Source organism: Lygodium microphyllum, chromosome 7, assembly GCF_053477565.2.
Source record: "Lygodium microphyllum isolate KBCC chromosome 7, Lygodium_microphyllum_v1.1.10, whole genome shotgun sequence".
NCBI classification, from domain to species: Eukaryota; Viridiplantae; Streptophyta; class Polypodiopsida; order Schizaeales; family Lygodiaceae; genus Lygodium; species Lygodium microphyllum.
This window is the reverse complement of record NC_141141.1, coordinates 135,458,549-135,476,842: the sequence shown is the minus strand read 5'-3', so window position 1 is coordinate 135,476,842 and position 18,294 is coordinate 135,458,549. Positions and strand designations below refer to the sequence as shown.

General features: G+C 44.5%; 1 protein-coding gene across 2 annotated transcripts in view; it reads left to right on the top strand.

Annotated features, from left to right (window-relative positions):
* LOC148033998 (oligomeric golgi complex subunit-like protein) overlaps window positions 1-18,294 on the top strand; it is a 106,301-nt gene that overhangs the window by 29,749 nt on the left and 58,258 nt on the right. For both annotated transcript variants that reach the window (XM_087682007.1, XM_087682006.1), the window contains 3 exons: window positions 8,229-8,556; window positions 8,655-8,816; window positions 8,961-9,060. In XM_087682007.1, coding sequence (XP_087538133.1) covers window positions 8,229-8,556; window positions 8,655-8,816; window positions 8,961-9,060 — 590 coding nt within the window. The remainder of the gene's footprint in view (window positions 1-8,228; window positions 8,557-8,654; window positions 8,817-8,960; window positions 9,061-18,294) is intronic.

The following is an 18,294-nucleotide window of genomic DNA, read 5'->3' as shown; positions in this document are numbered from 1 at the left end:
ACCGAATGCTTCTGATGCTGCGATGATAGCTCCCCAGGCTCGAGAGTGGATCGTTGACAGTGGTGCCTCCCGGCACATGACTCCTTCATCAGATGGTGTTGCCCAGTTGCGACCTTCGTGTGGGTAGATTCTCATTGGAGATAGCTCTTCGGTGTCTATTGCAGGACGGGGTGAGATGCAGCTTATTCCAGATGGACGTGGTGGTACCCATACCTCAGAGGTCTTGCATGTACTAGGTTTAGGGTATCATCTACTGTCAGTTCATAAGATTTGTTCCCTTGGACTTATGGTGGAGTTTGACAGTGATTCGGTGCGAGTTCTTGATTGTGAGTCACGGAAGGTTCTCTCATCAAGATATGAGGAGAACGGCATCTACAAATTGAAGTCTTCTACCGCCCTCTCTACTCTTCTTCTTACCTCTCAGACACAGTCAGAGCTATGGCATGCTCGATTTGGTCACCTCAACTATGATCATCTTCGGAGGGCGTCACGTGGACAGCTTGTTCGAGGGTTGCCGAACATAGTGGTGAGCCAGCAGCCATGCGTCTCCTGCATTTGTGGGAAACAGCATAGGGATGCGATTCCCAACAAAGCTTCGCGGCGATCTACTTCACCGATGGAGCTTGTATCTACGGATCTTTGTGGCCCTATGAGGAACGAGTCCTTGAGAGGGAGCTCGTACTTCATGTTGATCGTAGATGACTATAGCAGGATGACATGGGCCTATTTCTTGGCATTGAAGTCAGAAGCTTTCTCCCACTTCAAGGATTGGCTTCTCTTTCAGGAGAACCGATCAGGCCGAAGATTGAAGACCTTGTGATTTGACAAGGGTGGTGAATTTGTTTCTAATGAGTTTTCTCGTTTTTGTGCAGATAAAGGTATTCACGAGGAGTTTGCTAATACCAACACTCCTCAAGAAAATGGCATTCCTGAACGGAAGAACCGAAGTGTGATCGAGATGGCGTGCACCATGATGGAGCACCGACAGACACCTTAGTTTCTGTGGGCCGATCCTTAACCGATCCCCCACTTCGGCCGTTGATGGGATGACACCTTTTGAGGCTTACTTTGGGACTAAGCCCGATGTTTCTTATTTTAGGGTTTTTGGGTGTGATGCCTATATTCACATTCCCAAGACTCATCGTGATAAATTTGAAGCAGCTTCCGGAAGACAGGTGTTTGTTGGCTACAGCTCTCAATCCCAAGGCTATCGTTTGTATGATCCCGTCAAGCGGGATGTGTACACTAGTCGAGATGTGCGGTTCATGGAGGTTCCGGCCATAGCAGCGGGTGAGGAGCATTCCGTTCTTGGAGATCCAGGGGAGAGTTGGGCTCCCGCGACAGTTCCTTTGGAGCCCGCGCCTTTTGATATTGATTCTGTTTCTGATACAGAGTCTACTGTTCCACCGGTCACCCCCGAGGAGTTACCACCGGTGGATATTCTAGAATCTTCCGCTGATGGAGAGAGACGAGAGGAGAGGTTCGGCCTCCTCCTCGTTGGGTCTGTGACACACTCCGTGATTGAGGGATCGAGGGGGTCCCTGAGGAGTGGGGACCGCAGGATGGTCCGCGGTGGTCACGGAGGCACCAGGCACATTCTACAGAGCTTGTTTGCTCTAACTATTGTTTGATGACTCGTGTTATGCAGGATCGAGAGCCCACCTCCGTGAAGAAGGCTTTACAGTCCGCACCATGGAAGAAAGCTATGGAAGCCGAGTTGGAGGCTATTGAGAGGAATGGCACTTGGTATCTCGTGCCTCGCCCCCCGAATAAGAAGGTGATTGGCGTCAAGTGGGTCTTCAAGACCAAGTACCTTAGCGATGGTTCTTTGGACAACCACAAGGCTCGCCTTATTGCTAAAGGTTTTGCGCAGCACCCAGGGATTGATTGTCATGACACTTTTGCCCCCACTGCTCGTATGGCGACTATTCGAGCTGTTCTTGCCTTGGCTGGCCATAGGAGATGGCCTGTCTACCAGTTGGATGTGAAGTCGGCCTTCCTCAATGGTGATTTGAAGGAGGAGATCTATGTAGAACAGCCTCCTGGCTTTGGATCTTCAGATGGGCAAGTCTACAGGTTGAAGAAGGCCTTGTATGGCCTCAAGCAAGCTCCGCGTGCATGGAACGAGAAGATTGATTCGTTCCTTAAGTCACAGTTGGGATATTGGCGTTCCAAGGCCGATCCGCAGCTATAAATGTACACACTTCCGAGGCTGGTTGTGTGCTTTTTGTGTTGTATGTTGATGATTTGATTGTCACAGGTGATCATGCATAGAAGGTCAAAGAGATGAAGGCAGCTTTACATCAGACGTTCGAGATGACGGATTTGGGTCTACTCCATTTTTTCTTGGGCCATGAGATTTATCAGTCTCAGAGGGGAATCTTCATCTCTCAGCAGAGATATGTACAGGAGCTCTTGGTTTCTTTTGCGATGGAGGATTGTCGGACCATTTCTACTCCTATGGATCCGAACTGGAAGGCCACTTCCCATTCAGCTTCTCCCATGGCGGATGCTTCCCGCTTTCGTCAGTTGATTGGGTCATTGATTTGGCTCCTCAACACTCGTGTTGATCTTTGTTTTGCTGTTGGGCTCTTGGCGGGGTTCATGAGTAAACCTCAGATGGTGCATTGGCAGGCTGCCCAGAGGATACTTCGGTATTTGAGGGGGACATCTGATTTAGGGATTGATTATCCAGCAGGCACAGGTGGTTCAGATCTTGTACTTGCAGGTTGGAGCGACTCGGATTGGGTTGGTGATGTGGACCACAGGCGGTCTACTACAGGTTACTGTTTTACCTTGGGTGTAGGTGTTATCTCATGGAGTAGCAAGAAGCAGCCCATGGTAGCCCTTTCGTCTACTGAGGTGGAGTATCGGGCCGTGTCTTCCACCACATGTGAGGCTGTGTGGCTTCGGAGATTGTTGGAGGAGCTTGGCTGCCCCCAGACTCGTCCTACTTTGCTGCAATGTGACAATGAGAGTTGCATTGCCTTGGCACGGAATCCTGTTTTCCATGCCCGGACGAAGCACACAGAGATCCAGTACCATTTTATCAGAGAGAAGCTTCTGGATGAGACCATCACTTGTGGAGTACTGCAAGACGGAGGACAATCTTGCGGATTTGTTTACGAAGGCACTTCCCCAGGCTCTACTTCGGAGACATTCCAGATCCCGCACGCTTCTGCCCCGCCCAGGCTCTGAGAGGGGGTGTTAGCGGATCAGAGACTGGTCGGACTGGTCGGACTGCAGCCAGTCGGACTGGTCGGACCAGAGACTGATCGGACTGCAGCCAGTCGGACTGCAGTCCAGTCGGACTGCCACGTGGCAGTCTGACTTTCTTCAGTACAGTCGGCTGCATTTAATGCAGCCGACCTGCCTGTTTATTGCGCCCAGTTTTTGGCTATTTATAGCCGGGATTTCCAGCAGTCTCCTGCACACACTTCTGTACGCAGATTACAGGCTGGAGGCTCGTGCAGATTCTCTCTCTGTTCGCAGATTTCAGACAGGAGATTGTGCAGACTGCAGCGGACTTCGAGGTGAACAGCAGGTTGCATCTAAGAAAGACACTTGATGGGAGGTTGTCTTGGCATTATAGTCTCCTAGCAAGATAACATCTCCCTCCTTCGAGAACTCCCAAATATCTTCATCGAAAGCCACATATATGATTGCCCCTTTGGTAGCATGTATCGGGACGTCATAGGTGGGAAATAGCATATGGCAACGTAGAAAGTGCATTCCTTACCACACACTCTCACCCACATGTATCTGGCGTGCTCATCTTTGCGAACTACGTGGATCATTTGCTGTGGCTCATCCCGGAATAACACTACCACTCCTCTTGACCCGTGATTACTGTGGTCTATGCGTGTCTCCTTCCTGCAAGCTGACTCCTATCTATAGCGTGTCACCCATGGAAGTGTAGTATGTGGTCCCTGATGTGTCTTTGAGTAGAACACTATATCTCTCCCTTTGAATGTCTCCTCAAAAGCTCCCACATCCAGTCAGAGGGCTCCGTTACAATTCCAAACTGCCACTGCAAGGCTGGTTCCACAGAGAGAGAGAGAGAGAGAGAGGTCATTGGATTAACTCTTCCAAGTGGAGGTAAACTTTTGGGGTAGTCTCTAGCCAATGATTCATTTATGTTTCTTAAGGCTAAGGAGTCCAATATGGATAGGGCAATGACTATTTGGAGCTTCTTACTTCAGGCTTGTATAGTAATGCACAGAAATCCACTCTGATTAGTTGTACAGAGAGTGATCTGCATGCTTTGGGTTGGCAAAGAGGGGTTGTTCCTCTAGGAGAGAGATCACTTAACAACGGATTGGGGTGGATGCGGTTCCTTGTGCTTTGCTTGATTGGATGTCTTCATGTATTGACAATAATTTTATGTATTGGAAATCCAAGGTTTGGCCTCTACATGTGCGACTAAAAGTTTCAAAATCAATCATGATCAATACGATCTCTTATTTCTTGCCTTTACTTCTTTGGAGGCAAAAGTCATTGCAAGAATTGGTGCAGCCCGTTCCCTTTATGCTATGGTAAAGAAAAGAAAAATCATCCAGGTCAAATGTGCTTATCATGGTAACATGTTACTATGGTGAAACATTTGGGAGGTGTTGCCTTGTTGGATATCAAGATGCATATGACAGACTTGCCATTTGTCCTCTTGCAATCTTTATTTATATAGCGTCATTCTTGGACAGACATTGCTTGATCTTTTATTTAGGAGATGGGCATCTTGCATGAGCGCATTACTATCTAGGTCTCATGGTGGAATGTTTTGAATTCGACACAACAATTCAAATCTTCACCAGCTTTTCTTCTTTCCCACATGATTGCCTAATGGGAAGAGATTCTTTGCTTTACTGCTTGGCACCTCCCTGATTCTAGAAAGGAGATAATTCCTTGCAAGTGGAGGGTTTGGCCACATCTCGGTTTCTTGATTGGACTAAGAAGCACATGGAGAGGGATAAATTCAATCTAATGGCAAGATTGGGCTTGAAGACTATGTAGGATGCTGTCATTTTGAGTCAAGCTCAGGCTTATTCTTTCCACTATATTCGCCAATGCTTCCAGGTGCCTCGAGGTTATAGGTTGATTTAGTTGACCTTGGAGGACCAACTTCGGCAGCATTCCCTTTGCTTGCTTCTTAGTCTTCATCCTTATGGTTGGATTGGAATTTTGTGAAACTAGAGGAGTTTTTGAAATAGTCAGCCAATCAGATTTACATAAGTGTTTGAGGATAAGAGATGGGTCACAGAGAAAGCAAATAAAGTTTGGTCTATTTTTTTATAATAGAGCTAAGTGGCATGATTGGTTGCTTCAACTGTGGAAGTCTAATCTTCCCTACTATCAAGGGAAAGTTTTCATATGAAGGCTTCTTATGGGGGGGGGTCTTCTGGCAGGAGATGTGCTGCGTGGTCACAATATCTTTGTGGTAGATGTGACTTGAGTATTAGATGTGATGAACCTTTTCTTATCTTTTCATCTCTTTCCCCGTCGCGAGACAGATTTGGAAATTCATTCCTCAGGTATGGACCTCAATGACACGTCAGTGGATGGCCACCCATTCTCGGATTTTGGGCAAGATGCTGTCCATGGCCACGTTATAACTCCATCATTCTTGTCTCTTTCATTTCATGTGATGGACTAGTCTTTGGCATATCTAGCAAACTTGCAATGCTTGTATATTTGATAGGGCCTTGGGCATCCATGATCCGTGGTCATGTAGATTGTGTGCAAGGATTGCTTTTACGGCAAATTACTTCCATGGTTTTAGCTGGCCTAATACTTGGAGAGGTGGTTGCTTCATGCATGGATATTGTTCGCTCCACCCCTGTTGCGCCCAGTTCATGATCCCCTTCTTTTCTTCCTGTAACATTGTGTTTTCATAGCCTTGTGCCTTTAGGAGTTCTTGCTGCCTGTCCTTCATAGTGCTCGGCTGGCCAGAAGGCGTGATGTTTATAAATACTTCGATACATTGATTCAAACTTCTTTTGAGAGAGAGAGAGAGAGAGAGAGAGAGAGATCTACACCATTAGTATTGAGGCTTCTTCAAGAGTTATGCTTAATGGTGGGGTCACAGAGCCATTTCTCCTTGCACGCTCGCTCAGACAAGGCTGCCCTTTGAGTCCTCTCTTCTTTGCCTTGGCGACTCACCCGGTCCTTTCAATGTTATCCTCCATGGCGGCTTCTGCCCAGCTGGCAGGGTTATCTCTTCCTTTGGGGCAGCACTTCATTAGCCAATCCTTGGCTGATGACTCCTTTATGATTTTGCAGGCAGACAGGGATAACATTCGCAAGGCATTAGATGTTTGGACGCTCTTTGGTCAAGCTTCTGGTCTTCGCATCAATGCCTTCAAGTCAGCCATTCTCAGTTGCACGGAGCCTGATTTAGAGTCATTAGGCTGGCAGGGCCAGGTGGTTTCTCGTGGCGCGATTGTCAGGCATCTTGGATACCCATTGGGGGTGGATGTACGGCCAAAGGCCCTGTTGGAGTGGATTTCACACAAACTGGCCGTGAAGTTTATGTATTGGAAATCGCAAGCCTGGCCGTTCCATGTCCGTCTCAAAGTGGCTCAGACAATTATGCTACCAATGCTGACGTATTTCCTGCCATTACTGCCATGGACGCCCAGTACTTTGAAGGCTCTTACTCATCCCATTCGTTTCATGCTATGGAAAAAAGATTCACTGCAGGCAGGCATTTCCTGGATTTCATGGTCACATGCATGTACCCCTAAGCGCATGGGTGGTGGAGCTATTTTGGATGCAGAAACTCATATGCTGGCTCTTCGTTGGTCTCTGTTTCGTGCCATGTGTGTGGATCATCACCCGTGGACCATCATAGCCCGTTATTTTCTTGAGGACAGCGGCCTCCGCCAGGGTAACACACGGCTTCGAGCCTCATGGTGGCATGTCCTTAATGCTGACGCTCGTTTCTCCAGTCCCTCTTCCTCTTTGTTAGTGCATTTGGTCGGCTCTTGGAAAGTGGTGCTCCAAAAGGCCCGTTGGCATCCTGTAGGGGACCGCGTGCAGACAAATTCTTTTCAGCTGGAATTGTTGGCGGTATCCACATTACTTTCATGGGAAGATAAACATCAGCTCAGACCAAGATTTAACCGCATGGCCCGTTTGGGTGTGACTTCGATTGCGGATGCTACCCTTGCCACTCCCAATGTCCTTGCATCATTTCGGACTGTTAGGAGACTTTTCAGGATCCCGCGCGGATACCGTGATTTATGGGGGAAGCTTTCCTCGGAGCTTCAGGGTAGGCAACCCTTTCCTGCCCTGGCTATGGATCGCCCTTGGCAGGACTGGGACCTTGCAAGCCGGTTGAGTCTGGAAAAGGCCTCTACTAATCAGGTGTATCATCTTCTCATTAAAGACCACCAATGGTTGGGCGTGAAAGTTAATGCTGTTTGGGGCCTGCGGAAATCACTGTCATGGTGGCAGGCAACGCTGATGGAGGGATGGCAGAACAAGACACCTTTCAAATGCAAGGTCTTTCTGTGGCGGGTAATGATTGGTGGTCTTCCCCTTGCCTCGGCCCTTTCCAAGCGTCGAATCTCGAATGGCACTTGCTTCTTCTGCACCACTTCGGCGGAATCGGCCCGACATCGTTTTCTTTCTTGCCCGCTCGCCAAGAATATCTGGTCACTCTTGTCACGAATCTGGCACGCGGTGGTGGGGTCTTCACTGACTCCCTTCGATTGGGTTTTTGTGCGCCCGAAGTATCCCACACCACCACCGTTACATATGAAGATCTTATTCCATTTTTTCAGATACTGGGGATGCTGGCACATTTGGACCACCCGAAATGCTTTTCTCTTTGATTCGGCTTCTAATGTACCGCGACATATTGCAAGGCTTAAAGGGCTCTTGCATTGGCAGCTAGATCTCATCAGGCACTCTGACTTGCTCCCTCGGGAGGATTTGTATTCCTGGCATTTGGCAATTGCCTCTGGGTCCTTGCCATGATTGGTGTAACTTTTTAGTACCCTAGTCCGGGGATTTCCCACACGTTGGCCTATGGCCCTCGTGCCTCTTATACTCGTGTAATCATGTAATCTTGTACTTTCTTCGTAATTAATACAATTACCTTTTACGAAAAAGAGAGAGAGAGAGAGAGAGAGAGAGAGAGAGAGAGATAACGAAAAAAAAGAGAGAGAGAGATAAACAATTGATTAATACAATTACCTTTTACGGAAAAAAAAAACAATTGATTGCAGGATTTACCGTTTATCATCAATATGGAGAAAAGGATTCAAAGTGCAAGCATGTCTCTCGATGCTAGCTTGTGTCAATGCTTTGAAGTAGGCTTGGAGCGTCGAGATGAAGCAGTTATTTACCATTGTCTCCGTGCTTATGCAGCTATTGACAACACATCTGGTGCTCATGAAGCATTCAGACTGTTTGTGGTAGCTCCAATCATGGAGCGGGTTCTATCTTCCAGAGAGGTTGATGCAGGTGTCGTGGATGTTCTAGTTGATGATTTGATGAGGTTGAGGAAAAACATAGACAATGACTGCAAGTTTCTTCTCGACATTGCTGTGGCTGGTAATGACATACACTTATGTTTCAAGGAGTCCTTCATGCCTGTATTGAGTTTTTGAGCTTTTCTGTTCTGCTAATATGTTTCGTTAATGGATTGTCAGCAAATTCTGGTGTGCATGCTTTTGACTTTCTCAGCAACTCTATTCTAAAAGAGTTACACAGTGCCGTCCAAAAATGGAAGCCTGGAGCATTTTCACCTGGCAAACCTTCTATATTTATCACAAACTACAAGGCGACTTTGGAATTTTTGGATTATCTTGAAGGTACAGATGAGGTGTAACTTTAACCATTGCTTGGCATATCTTTTGATGAACTACATGCAGGGTTCAAGGCTTTTCATTGTAGAGATTTGCACCTGTTGATAAAAATTTGAAAAACTAGTTCACTTATGATATTCCTATTTGTAGGTCTTTGCCCATCAAGATCTGCAATTACAACTCTCCGAACTCAGCCTGCATATATTGACTTTCTAAAGCAATGGAACTTGGGAGTTTATTTCACTCTAAGGTGATTGATCTCAAACTTTGATGAGGTGCAACTGAACAAAATCAATCATTTTTATAAGCTGTTATGTAATCTGACTGCACAGGCTTAATATGCCAAGGGGTTGCAATCTGTAACTTTTCCATGAGAATATGTGTGAATATTTGCTGAAGAATTTTCAAAAGAGTTCATAAAACATCAGTAAAGAAACGTTGGTCACTCTGTTGCTCAATATACAGTAGTAGTGGAGTTTCAAAACATCCTTTGAATATGCATAATATGACCAATATGGAGGAAGCATGAGCAAACAATTTTGGTGCTTTTTGCTAAATGAATAAATGCTGTGTGGATTCTTGCGCTTTAGTCTTGAATATTTAAAAGGCAGCTGTTGTCTTTTATTTTGCCCATTTTACATATTTACACCCACCCACTCAAACACCCCCCAAGAGTTGTGAAAACCCAGAAGTTACATCACAACAAAAAGAAATGCAATTTACTTTAATGTCAACAGATAAGGATAAGGATAGGCATCTGGATGGAAAAGTGGGTGGATGAGTTGGCACCAAAGGGTGGCCACATGCAATATACTACGTTTAACCATTTGCCCATATAAAGAGGCATCAAGTAATGCCATGTATCTTCCTTTTGCTCATATTTATGGCTTTCCTTGTATATAACCCTCCATAGAGTTCTTCATGTGGTATCTAGAGTATAGGTGGAGATCCTCACACTAATCAACTCATGTGCCATTAATAAGTGGATCAACACCTAATCGTCTCTCTTTGCATGAAAGTAAGAACCAATGCAAAGTTGCCATGTTAGTTCTTAATTGAAATACCAAAACCAACATGTAAGGATAAAAAAAGATCAAAATCTACAGACTAGTGCCTCACATTGAGATGCTTTAATACTGAGCAAAGAACAAAGCAGAGCTAAGTAAAAATAAGATGTAGTGGAAGGTTAGAAATGAATGAGTTAACTAAGTATATGGATGTATACAATAGAAGATTAATGAAAGGCCAAAAGGTAAGAAGCCTAAAAGACAGTGAGCATGTGTGCCTAACTAAATTAGCCTAAGAAGCTAAGAGTAACAGTGAATGCTAGAGTATCCTAGTGTACGCTCAAGGACCTAGAAGGTGCTAGCTAAGGATGTGGTCACCATTGCACACATTTGCCAATAGGTCTCATCCAAGAAATTGTGGGGAGAGGGAGTAACTATGGTTGCATCAAGAGCCCTTGTAAGAGTGGCTAGATGAGCTTGCAAGGCGAAGTCTAATGAACTTGGTGTGCACTGTGGTAGACCAATCACCCAAATGTTTAGGCATCATGAAAAGTGCGGATGGAGGGGCTTGTTTATATGCCACATGTCCAATGATACACCACTGAGGTGGGTGGGTGCCAGAATTGATAGGAGTAGTAGGTGCATGTGCTGTTAGAGAACCCCTCTCGATTGCCCGAGGGGTGTATCGCATGTGGATCTAGTCACGGTCTACTATGAAGTGGATCGTGGTGGAAAACCTTGGGCCTTGTTACACTCCTCATCTGCATGATGTGAGTGCTAGTAGTAAGTGTAAGAGCTATTCATTCTTAGGGAGTTGTTACTAGGTAAGTCTACATTCTTTTGTTCCATTTGAAGAAGGGGTGTCATGCTTGCTAGGACTTGCCTTCCTTTCTTGAGAGTTCTTGCCGCCTCTAGGATTTTTCCCCATTGAAAATGAGGATACCAATCCCTTTGAAGCAGACAATATGAGGAATGTGTGGGTGCACAATTTTCATACTTTTCCAACCAGGAGATAGGTTGAAGTTGAGTCTCCCTCCTCTAGCTGCTCACCCTCACACTCATCTCGCCAAAGAGGTTGTGAGACATGGGCCATTGCATGAATTGGTCTACGAAACCAATTCCATCTCCTTTTCCACACATCTATAATTTGAGTAATCCTAAAGAATCGAGATGTCAACATTGAACAAGCATATGAAGTGTCAATTCAAGAATGGTTATTCAAATATAAGATCAATTTGCAAAATAAAGAGTTACTTGTCCGACTTGTTTGAGGGCAAAAAGTTGTTCTTTTTGAGAGCCTCTTCTATCTTTTTTCCATATACTCATAAGGAAGGCCCATGATACTACTCTCCATATCAATGATGCATAGCATTGTATAGATAGGATTGAGAGTTATCACCATAGCCTCCACCTCTTTCCACGAAGTATCATTCATGACATTGCATCAAAATGTTGTGGTCTTTGGATAATCATACTCATCCCACTGCATGAACTCATCATACCTTACAGTGCGTACCAACTCCTTGTAAATACGTATCAACGTCTCAAGCACAATGTAGTGGTAGAGGGTTTTAAGAGCTCAAGGTGGCTAAATGAGCGAAATATGTTGACTTTGGGCCTACTTCTCACAAAATTGACTATACTTGTAGCAGTGATGAAAATGGCCTGAACCTATTGAATTTTGCCTATATTCTTAATCAAAAGATCAATACAATGAGAAGCACATGGCATCCATACAATGACTAGAAATGCCTCCTCTAACATGCTGCCCATAGACACTCAATTGCTTTCATTATGAGTCATAACTTGCACAATATATTTGGGTTGAATTTGCAAGATGAAATCTAGCAAGTGTTGCCATATAAATGCACTTGTCGCAAAGAGACATCAATGGCCTTCACAAACACAGTGCCCTTATAGCATGAGACCATGAGATTATACACATTTCTCTTATGGATATCAAACCATTCATCACACAAGATGGTGTACCCACGCTTCTTTTATGCATCTTTTAATGGCTCCAACTGAACGTCAATGTATGCCTTCTCTTTCTTAGGCTCCCAGGTGCATAGTGCCTTTGAGGATGGGCCCTTCCGTTCACATCTAATGCGGTTGATGGCTCTTATGGTTAGCTTCCATTGCTTTGTTTTAGCCATGTGGAAGGGAATGGCACACCTAATAAACAATCTCATCAACTCTCGAGTTGGCTTAGCCATGGCTTGCTTTTGCATAGCAATTTGTATGCTAGCCCTCTGTAATGAACCTCTAGAAGCACTTGAAACATCAAACTTAGGCAAAGGAGTCCTTGTTGCATGTGGGTCAAAGATTGAAGCTGAGATTGAGACACTTGTAGCAGGAGTTGATGCAACCCTACTTTTCTGTGATGGCCCAGCTATACCCTCCTGTTGAGTTGTGGCTAAGTCTTAGTCTTGTTGTGCATCAACCATTGAAAGGCCAAGCCATTGCCTACTCCATAGATCAAGAGAAAGCTTCACATCTCTTGGCACATTTGTGCATGGACCTATGTCCTTTCTCGGCACATGAGCAAGATGATCTTTGACCCTTGTGACACTCCTTGTTTTCACCATGCCACAATAAATGCATTTCTATTTTTTAGATCCACCTGACCCCTCATAGGATTTCAAAAGAGTAACATAGTGCCAATTAGGATCAGGGACCACGGTTATTTGTTGTTTGCAAGCTGCCCAAACATCAAACAAACAATAGATAAGCCTAAAATAGTGTGCAAATGGCTGGCAAGATTAAACATTTATTTTATCTGGGCTGAAAATTGCAGAAATTCAGACCTGAAATCGGCAGCAAAACAGGCTGAATGATCACAAACAAATGGCACACAAGGCTGAAATAGTGTGCACACAATTGGCAACACAAAATATTTCATTTAACTTGGCTGAAAATTGCAGAAATTCAGGTCTGAAGTCTGCAGGAAAACAAGCCGAATGTTCACAGTTGAAGCTTACGTTTCGAGAAGAGAGCTTTCAGCGTTGCCGAGGTGACTATGGGCTGGTGTGCAGCAGTTGGGGGTGCTGGGACGAGTTTGCAGCAGTTCATGCAGGTGCAACAAGCGAAAACGATCAGTTAGGAGGCAGACTGAGCAGGCAAAAATGAAAGCACAGCTTGGAAAGAGGGTTTTCTCTTGCCCATCCCCAAACCTGCCCAAAACGGTGTTCTAGGAAATGGAAATGGCTAGAGTACCCCCTTCCTTAATGAAAACCTTTTGCAGCTCATGATAGGTCAAGTTTGATTTTTTACCACATAGTACTAAATGGGATGGCTCCATTTGATTGGATGCTAGGGTAAATTCTTGTAATTGCAAATGAAACTTAGGAAGTAATCTTGCATCAACTTGACACTTTGTATAGTTTTGCGGCCTTCCATTGACGAATATGATCAAGGTAGGCCAATTGAGGGCTTGGCATAGCCTTTAGACCATAGTAACAGGGAACGGCTGTCCCAAGGCCATGGAACGCAGGAATGCCGTCCCGAACGGATGGGCCGAATGGGGACACCAAAATGGGATGGGGACGTCCCTTGTCCCATCCCCAACAGCTGTCCCCCCGTCCCGGGCGTCCCCTACCCCATCCCCTTGTCACGTCCCTTGTAAAGGGGACCTTTTTTTTCAATTTTTTTTTTTGGAAAGTGGGTGCTTTTTAAGGGCTGGTTTTTTTGTATGTTCTTTGGTAGTATACATTCACCCACACACACAATAACATGGGACCGGTTTTGGGGATAGGGACGGGCCCACGGGAACAAGAATAATAAATCACCATCCCTTGTTACCGTGAGAGGGGGCTCTAACATGGGGATGAGACTGGGACGGGAAGCTACAAAATGGGCATCCCCTATTACTATGCCCACACATCCATCCACCACATCACATGCATACATTTTCAAATGCTATTTATGTATGCCATTCCCTCCTGCGTCCCACCCCCCGTCCCCGTTCCTTGCTTTTAGCCGTCCCCGACCCCGTTTCCGTTCCCGTTCCTCGTTCCATGTTATTATGCTTTAGACCAACTACTAGGTTCCAAAGACCCTAGACTCGAGCACTTCTTGCATGAGCTTGGATCAAGTCGTGGAATGATCTTTTAAAATGAGTATTGTCGCTAAAAATATTCTTAGCCATAAAAACAAGAGTATTAGTATTGAATGATGTGTAGGTTGGTATGGTGGGTGATTTGAGGACACACGGAGGGTGACTAGCTATAGCATGGTAATTGTATGTATAACCCAAGGTGGATGGGTAGACACATAATAAGCAATGGATTCTTGCAGCTAAGTGGCTCATAGGATGTGTGAAAATGCACCATAAATAGAAGATGGATATCACTATATTTGAGTAATCGTGGATATATGTTAGGGGGATTGAGAGAGATATCCAATACAACCATTCTAGGATAGGCAAGTGTTCTCACTTGTAGGTAAATGTAAGGTATAGTGTGTATAAGTGGTATTCTCGATAACGGAGTAATAGGGTGCAACATGGCATTATGCACTTAACATGGAAGTAATCGAACCTAATGTAGATGATGCAAGTGTTGGATCTAATCCTAAGCTATTGAAAGCAAATTAAATAGGATCATTACCTTTTGCTTCATTTGAGCATGTCCTACTTTATTTGAGAATTTCATCAGTGCTAATCAATCGCAATTCCCTGGCTTCCCTCCCACTTCTCATGATAGTTTAGAGTGCTCAAATGAAGTAGAAGGTATGCAACAGGTATACTTGACGCCGTACATCTGCCCCTAGAGCCTCCTCTATGGACATTGATATATTGATAGTGTTCATAGTCTCCATGGTAACTTACAATTGGATCATGCACAATAGAAAGAGCAACAAAGAAGTGTTTCAGGTCCTATGAATAAAATTGATTATACAAACTTGGCACTTAGCTTGGCGATGATGAAGACGAGTCACCCTAAATGCGGTAAATTCTCATTGAGTGAAGAGGTGACCAGCTTGACAATTAGACTTTGAGTGATGCACAACCCCTAACTTAGTCCTATTGAATCGGATTGAAGACAAATAAGTATAATTGGGATATTTGCCATGTATGAATTCTCTGGACTTTGTGTTTATCATCTGCTTGACATCTATTAAGGTGGATGAAGATGAGGGAGAGGATGCATTGTCCTCCTCATTGAGAGCATAATTTTGTCTCAGGGCCCCCAGTGAAGGAGAAGCCTAAGAAGAATTGATGGCTTCCCAAGAGTAAGATGTCTCAACCATTGTGAGTTGGTTACCTGTCACTCATGTATCTTACACAAAGCAAGCCTCCACTATAGTTGAAGGATATTCTTTACTAGAGCATCGGCTTTGATATCACATGAAGCATGTTAGGCATTTGTATTGAGAAAACACAAAGTGTGTGAACACGACTAAAGCACGATAACTTAGACAAAAATGCAAAATACGCAAGATGAGTAGAAGAGAATATGTTCTCTTTTCACACCTCAAGCGCCTTGTAGACATGGGATGGGGACATTGTGTACAAAGAGTTTCTTTTGGTGCACCAGCCACACACTTTAGGGAACTAGATTTGCAACCTTCGTGATCATTATGGAAGTGTTCGATCATCTCTTGAGGAGGTGATGGGACTATCCACCGACTTCTACAAAAAACTTTTAGAGCAAGAGACAAGATTTTGCTTGGTGGTGTAGGGAGTAGGTGTGGGATTGCATCCCATTGCCCATAACAATTGAGATGGGACATACCTCCTTTCCTCATTTAGTGGAGAAGAAGTTTTTCTAGCCTTTCAAGCCACATGATGGGTAGAAGTGCCCTAAATATTAATTCTTGCATTTAAAAAAATTTAATTATTGATTCTTGCTTAGAAAAATAATTGTGCTAGAGCTTAACAAACAATTAAATTGGCTATAGTTCCTAATGTCAGCACTGACATCAATGGCTAATAAGATATTCTAGGCAAAATTTTGACGCTAGGCACCACCCAGTACCTGTCCACCATAACTTGTTATAACTTTTTCCTTTGGTACCCACTAACTTATTGGGGTCGTTGGCCCGTAATTGCGAATTAATTATCTTGCACAATACGTGCATCTCACATTTGCATACTTGAGTAATAACTATATTAAATGCTAAGCAAAGCATAAAAATATCACGTCCTGGTGATAGTTGCTATTTGCTATCCCTTGGAGAAGGATCTGCATCATTGGCCTTCAAGGGAAGACCTAGTAGTTGGACTCATATATATATTGGTATGAGATCAAAGAGTGGTGCCTCTAGATGTGGGAGAGTTATCCTTTAGACAATGAGTTGGAGTGGATGTAGGAGAGTTGTTTTGGTGGGCAATGATATTTGCCAAGGAACGTGCCAAGGAGTTGCAATGCTTCTTGGCCTACACACCACTGAGTGGCATACATGTTCTCATGCAGTCAAAACCCTAATTTGGGAGGATTCTTTTGCATCTATGAATAGACAAGCTGCCCACCATTTAGTCCATCCTTATTTGTGGGTTTCTACCATCAACTCCTCCTCCACTAGGCCAATCGCCCCTTGATTTTCACCCAGGATTTGCACAAATGGAATCCCTAACTAGCCAAATGCTGCCCCAATTTGTAATGGATGAATTGGCATATGAAATCCCTGGCGATTCCTTAAATTTCAGGTGTTGATTTTAGTATGCAATGCCCTTGACTGATGGCAAAGTTGCCAAGGTGGCTGCTAAACTCTAAATTGTGCAGAAATTTAGGGTTTACAGCAGAAATTCTCCTGCTGTCCACCAAATCTCGCTAAGATCTGCTCCAAAAGGTTGAGAGATGTTGAGAATGATTGAGCACAAGCTAGAGAAGGTGACAGAATACTGGGATGATCAGCCATGCAATTGCCAACCCTTGGAGAGAGTCTCTTTGCTATTGCTTGCCTCCTAGGGCCCTCCAATGGTTGTCGCATGTGACAGGAGCTGATTTCTACAAAGGAAAATGGACCAGTAGCCTTCTCTCTCTCTCTCTCTCTCTATCCATGAGCAGTTCCACACCATACTTGAAACACATATGAATTGTACCCAGCCTATATATCACCTTGTACCTACTCAATTAGTTTATCATAGCATTAGATGGTAGCTAACTGGGACTTGGAAAGTTTCCCAAACATTTTGTATGTAACATTTTGGTCTCATAGGCCACTTTGGCCTTTCGTAGACATTAATATAACTTTTCTTTCCCTCTCTCTCTCTCTCTTTTTCGTGAAGGTAATTGAATTAAGTAAATATTTTATATCAGACCATTAGGTCGACTTAGAACCTTAGGCCCTATTGGGTAGAGGTGGTTGACTTCCCTGCGCATCTTTGGAGACTCCTTCCTTTGGTCTTGAGAACCTTAGGCGAGGTGTTGGTAGAGCCTCGGTTGGCTTCCCACAATTGGAACAAGGCATGTATGCTTTGGGACATAGGAAAACCTCACCGGACCAAAATCCTTTTTCAGGTCCTAGGATTACAAACCTTGGTTTATGAGTTAAAATGGGGTACTTTTGTAGGACACTGTTTCAAATGTGGCCAATTGGGCCATTTCATTTCAGAATGTGACAAAAATCCAAAGGTTTTGCAGCAAATTGTAGATTCAGACATGGATATATATAAGCATCATCCTCCCCACTCATTTTAGCAGCCTCAAGTTGATTCAGAGATGCTTCCCCAACATGGTCAGGATGAAGGTAAGAAGGGGATTTCTCAAGTGGGTCTTGAGCGTACATCCATTCCGGTTGACCGGAATGTGTCTTCTCAGGAAGATTCTTGGGTTTTAGTGGTTAGACGTAATGCAAGACAAGCTTCTCATTCGGCTCCTGCCCACCCATCGCCACACCCCATCACTCAAACCTTTCAATGCAGAGGTAAGGGGTTTTACATGAACCCTCAATCTTCATGTGCTCTAGCAGGGGATGATAAAAGGAATTCCAATTTTGCTTTGCGCTCTGATGCACAGGGGAGGCTTTTGCCTCTTAGGGATGTTTTTCGGTCGCAACAACAGCAATTCCCTTCTCGTGCTCTGATTGCTAGTTTGCAAAGGGCAGACCTTGTCGATGTAATCCGAAGCGAGATGGAAAGGTTCCAAGTGGCTAAGCTATAGATGTAAAAGGGAAAGGAAAAGCGGTGGTTCATTAGTTTTCTCTTTTCCGATTTATTATGAGAATTGCTTTGTGGAATGTGAAAGGTATCTCTTCAGGCAGCAAGCTATATCGGTTGTGGAAAGTTTTGTTTGCTGGAAAGTGGAATGTATTTTGTGCGGTGGAGCATAAACAACATGCTTTGGCCGGATCCTCTTATGTTTATAAGGATTACGTTGTGTTCTTCAGTGGTCGAGCTCCGTATAAATCTGGTGTTATGTTGGCCGTCAAATCCTGCTTGCAACCATCGCTGGTTTCTCAAGACCCTCGAGGCCGATTTGTGATTCTGGAGATTCTCTATGAGGGAGAGGTTTTGTGGTTGGTGGGCGTGTATG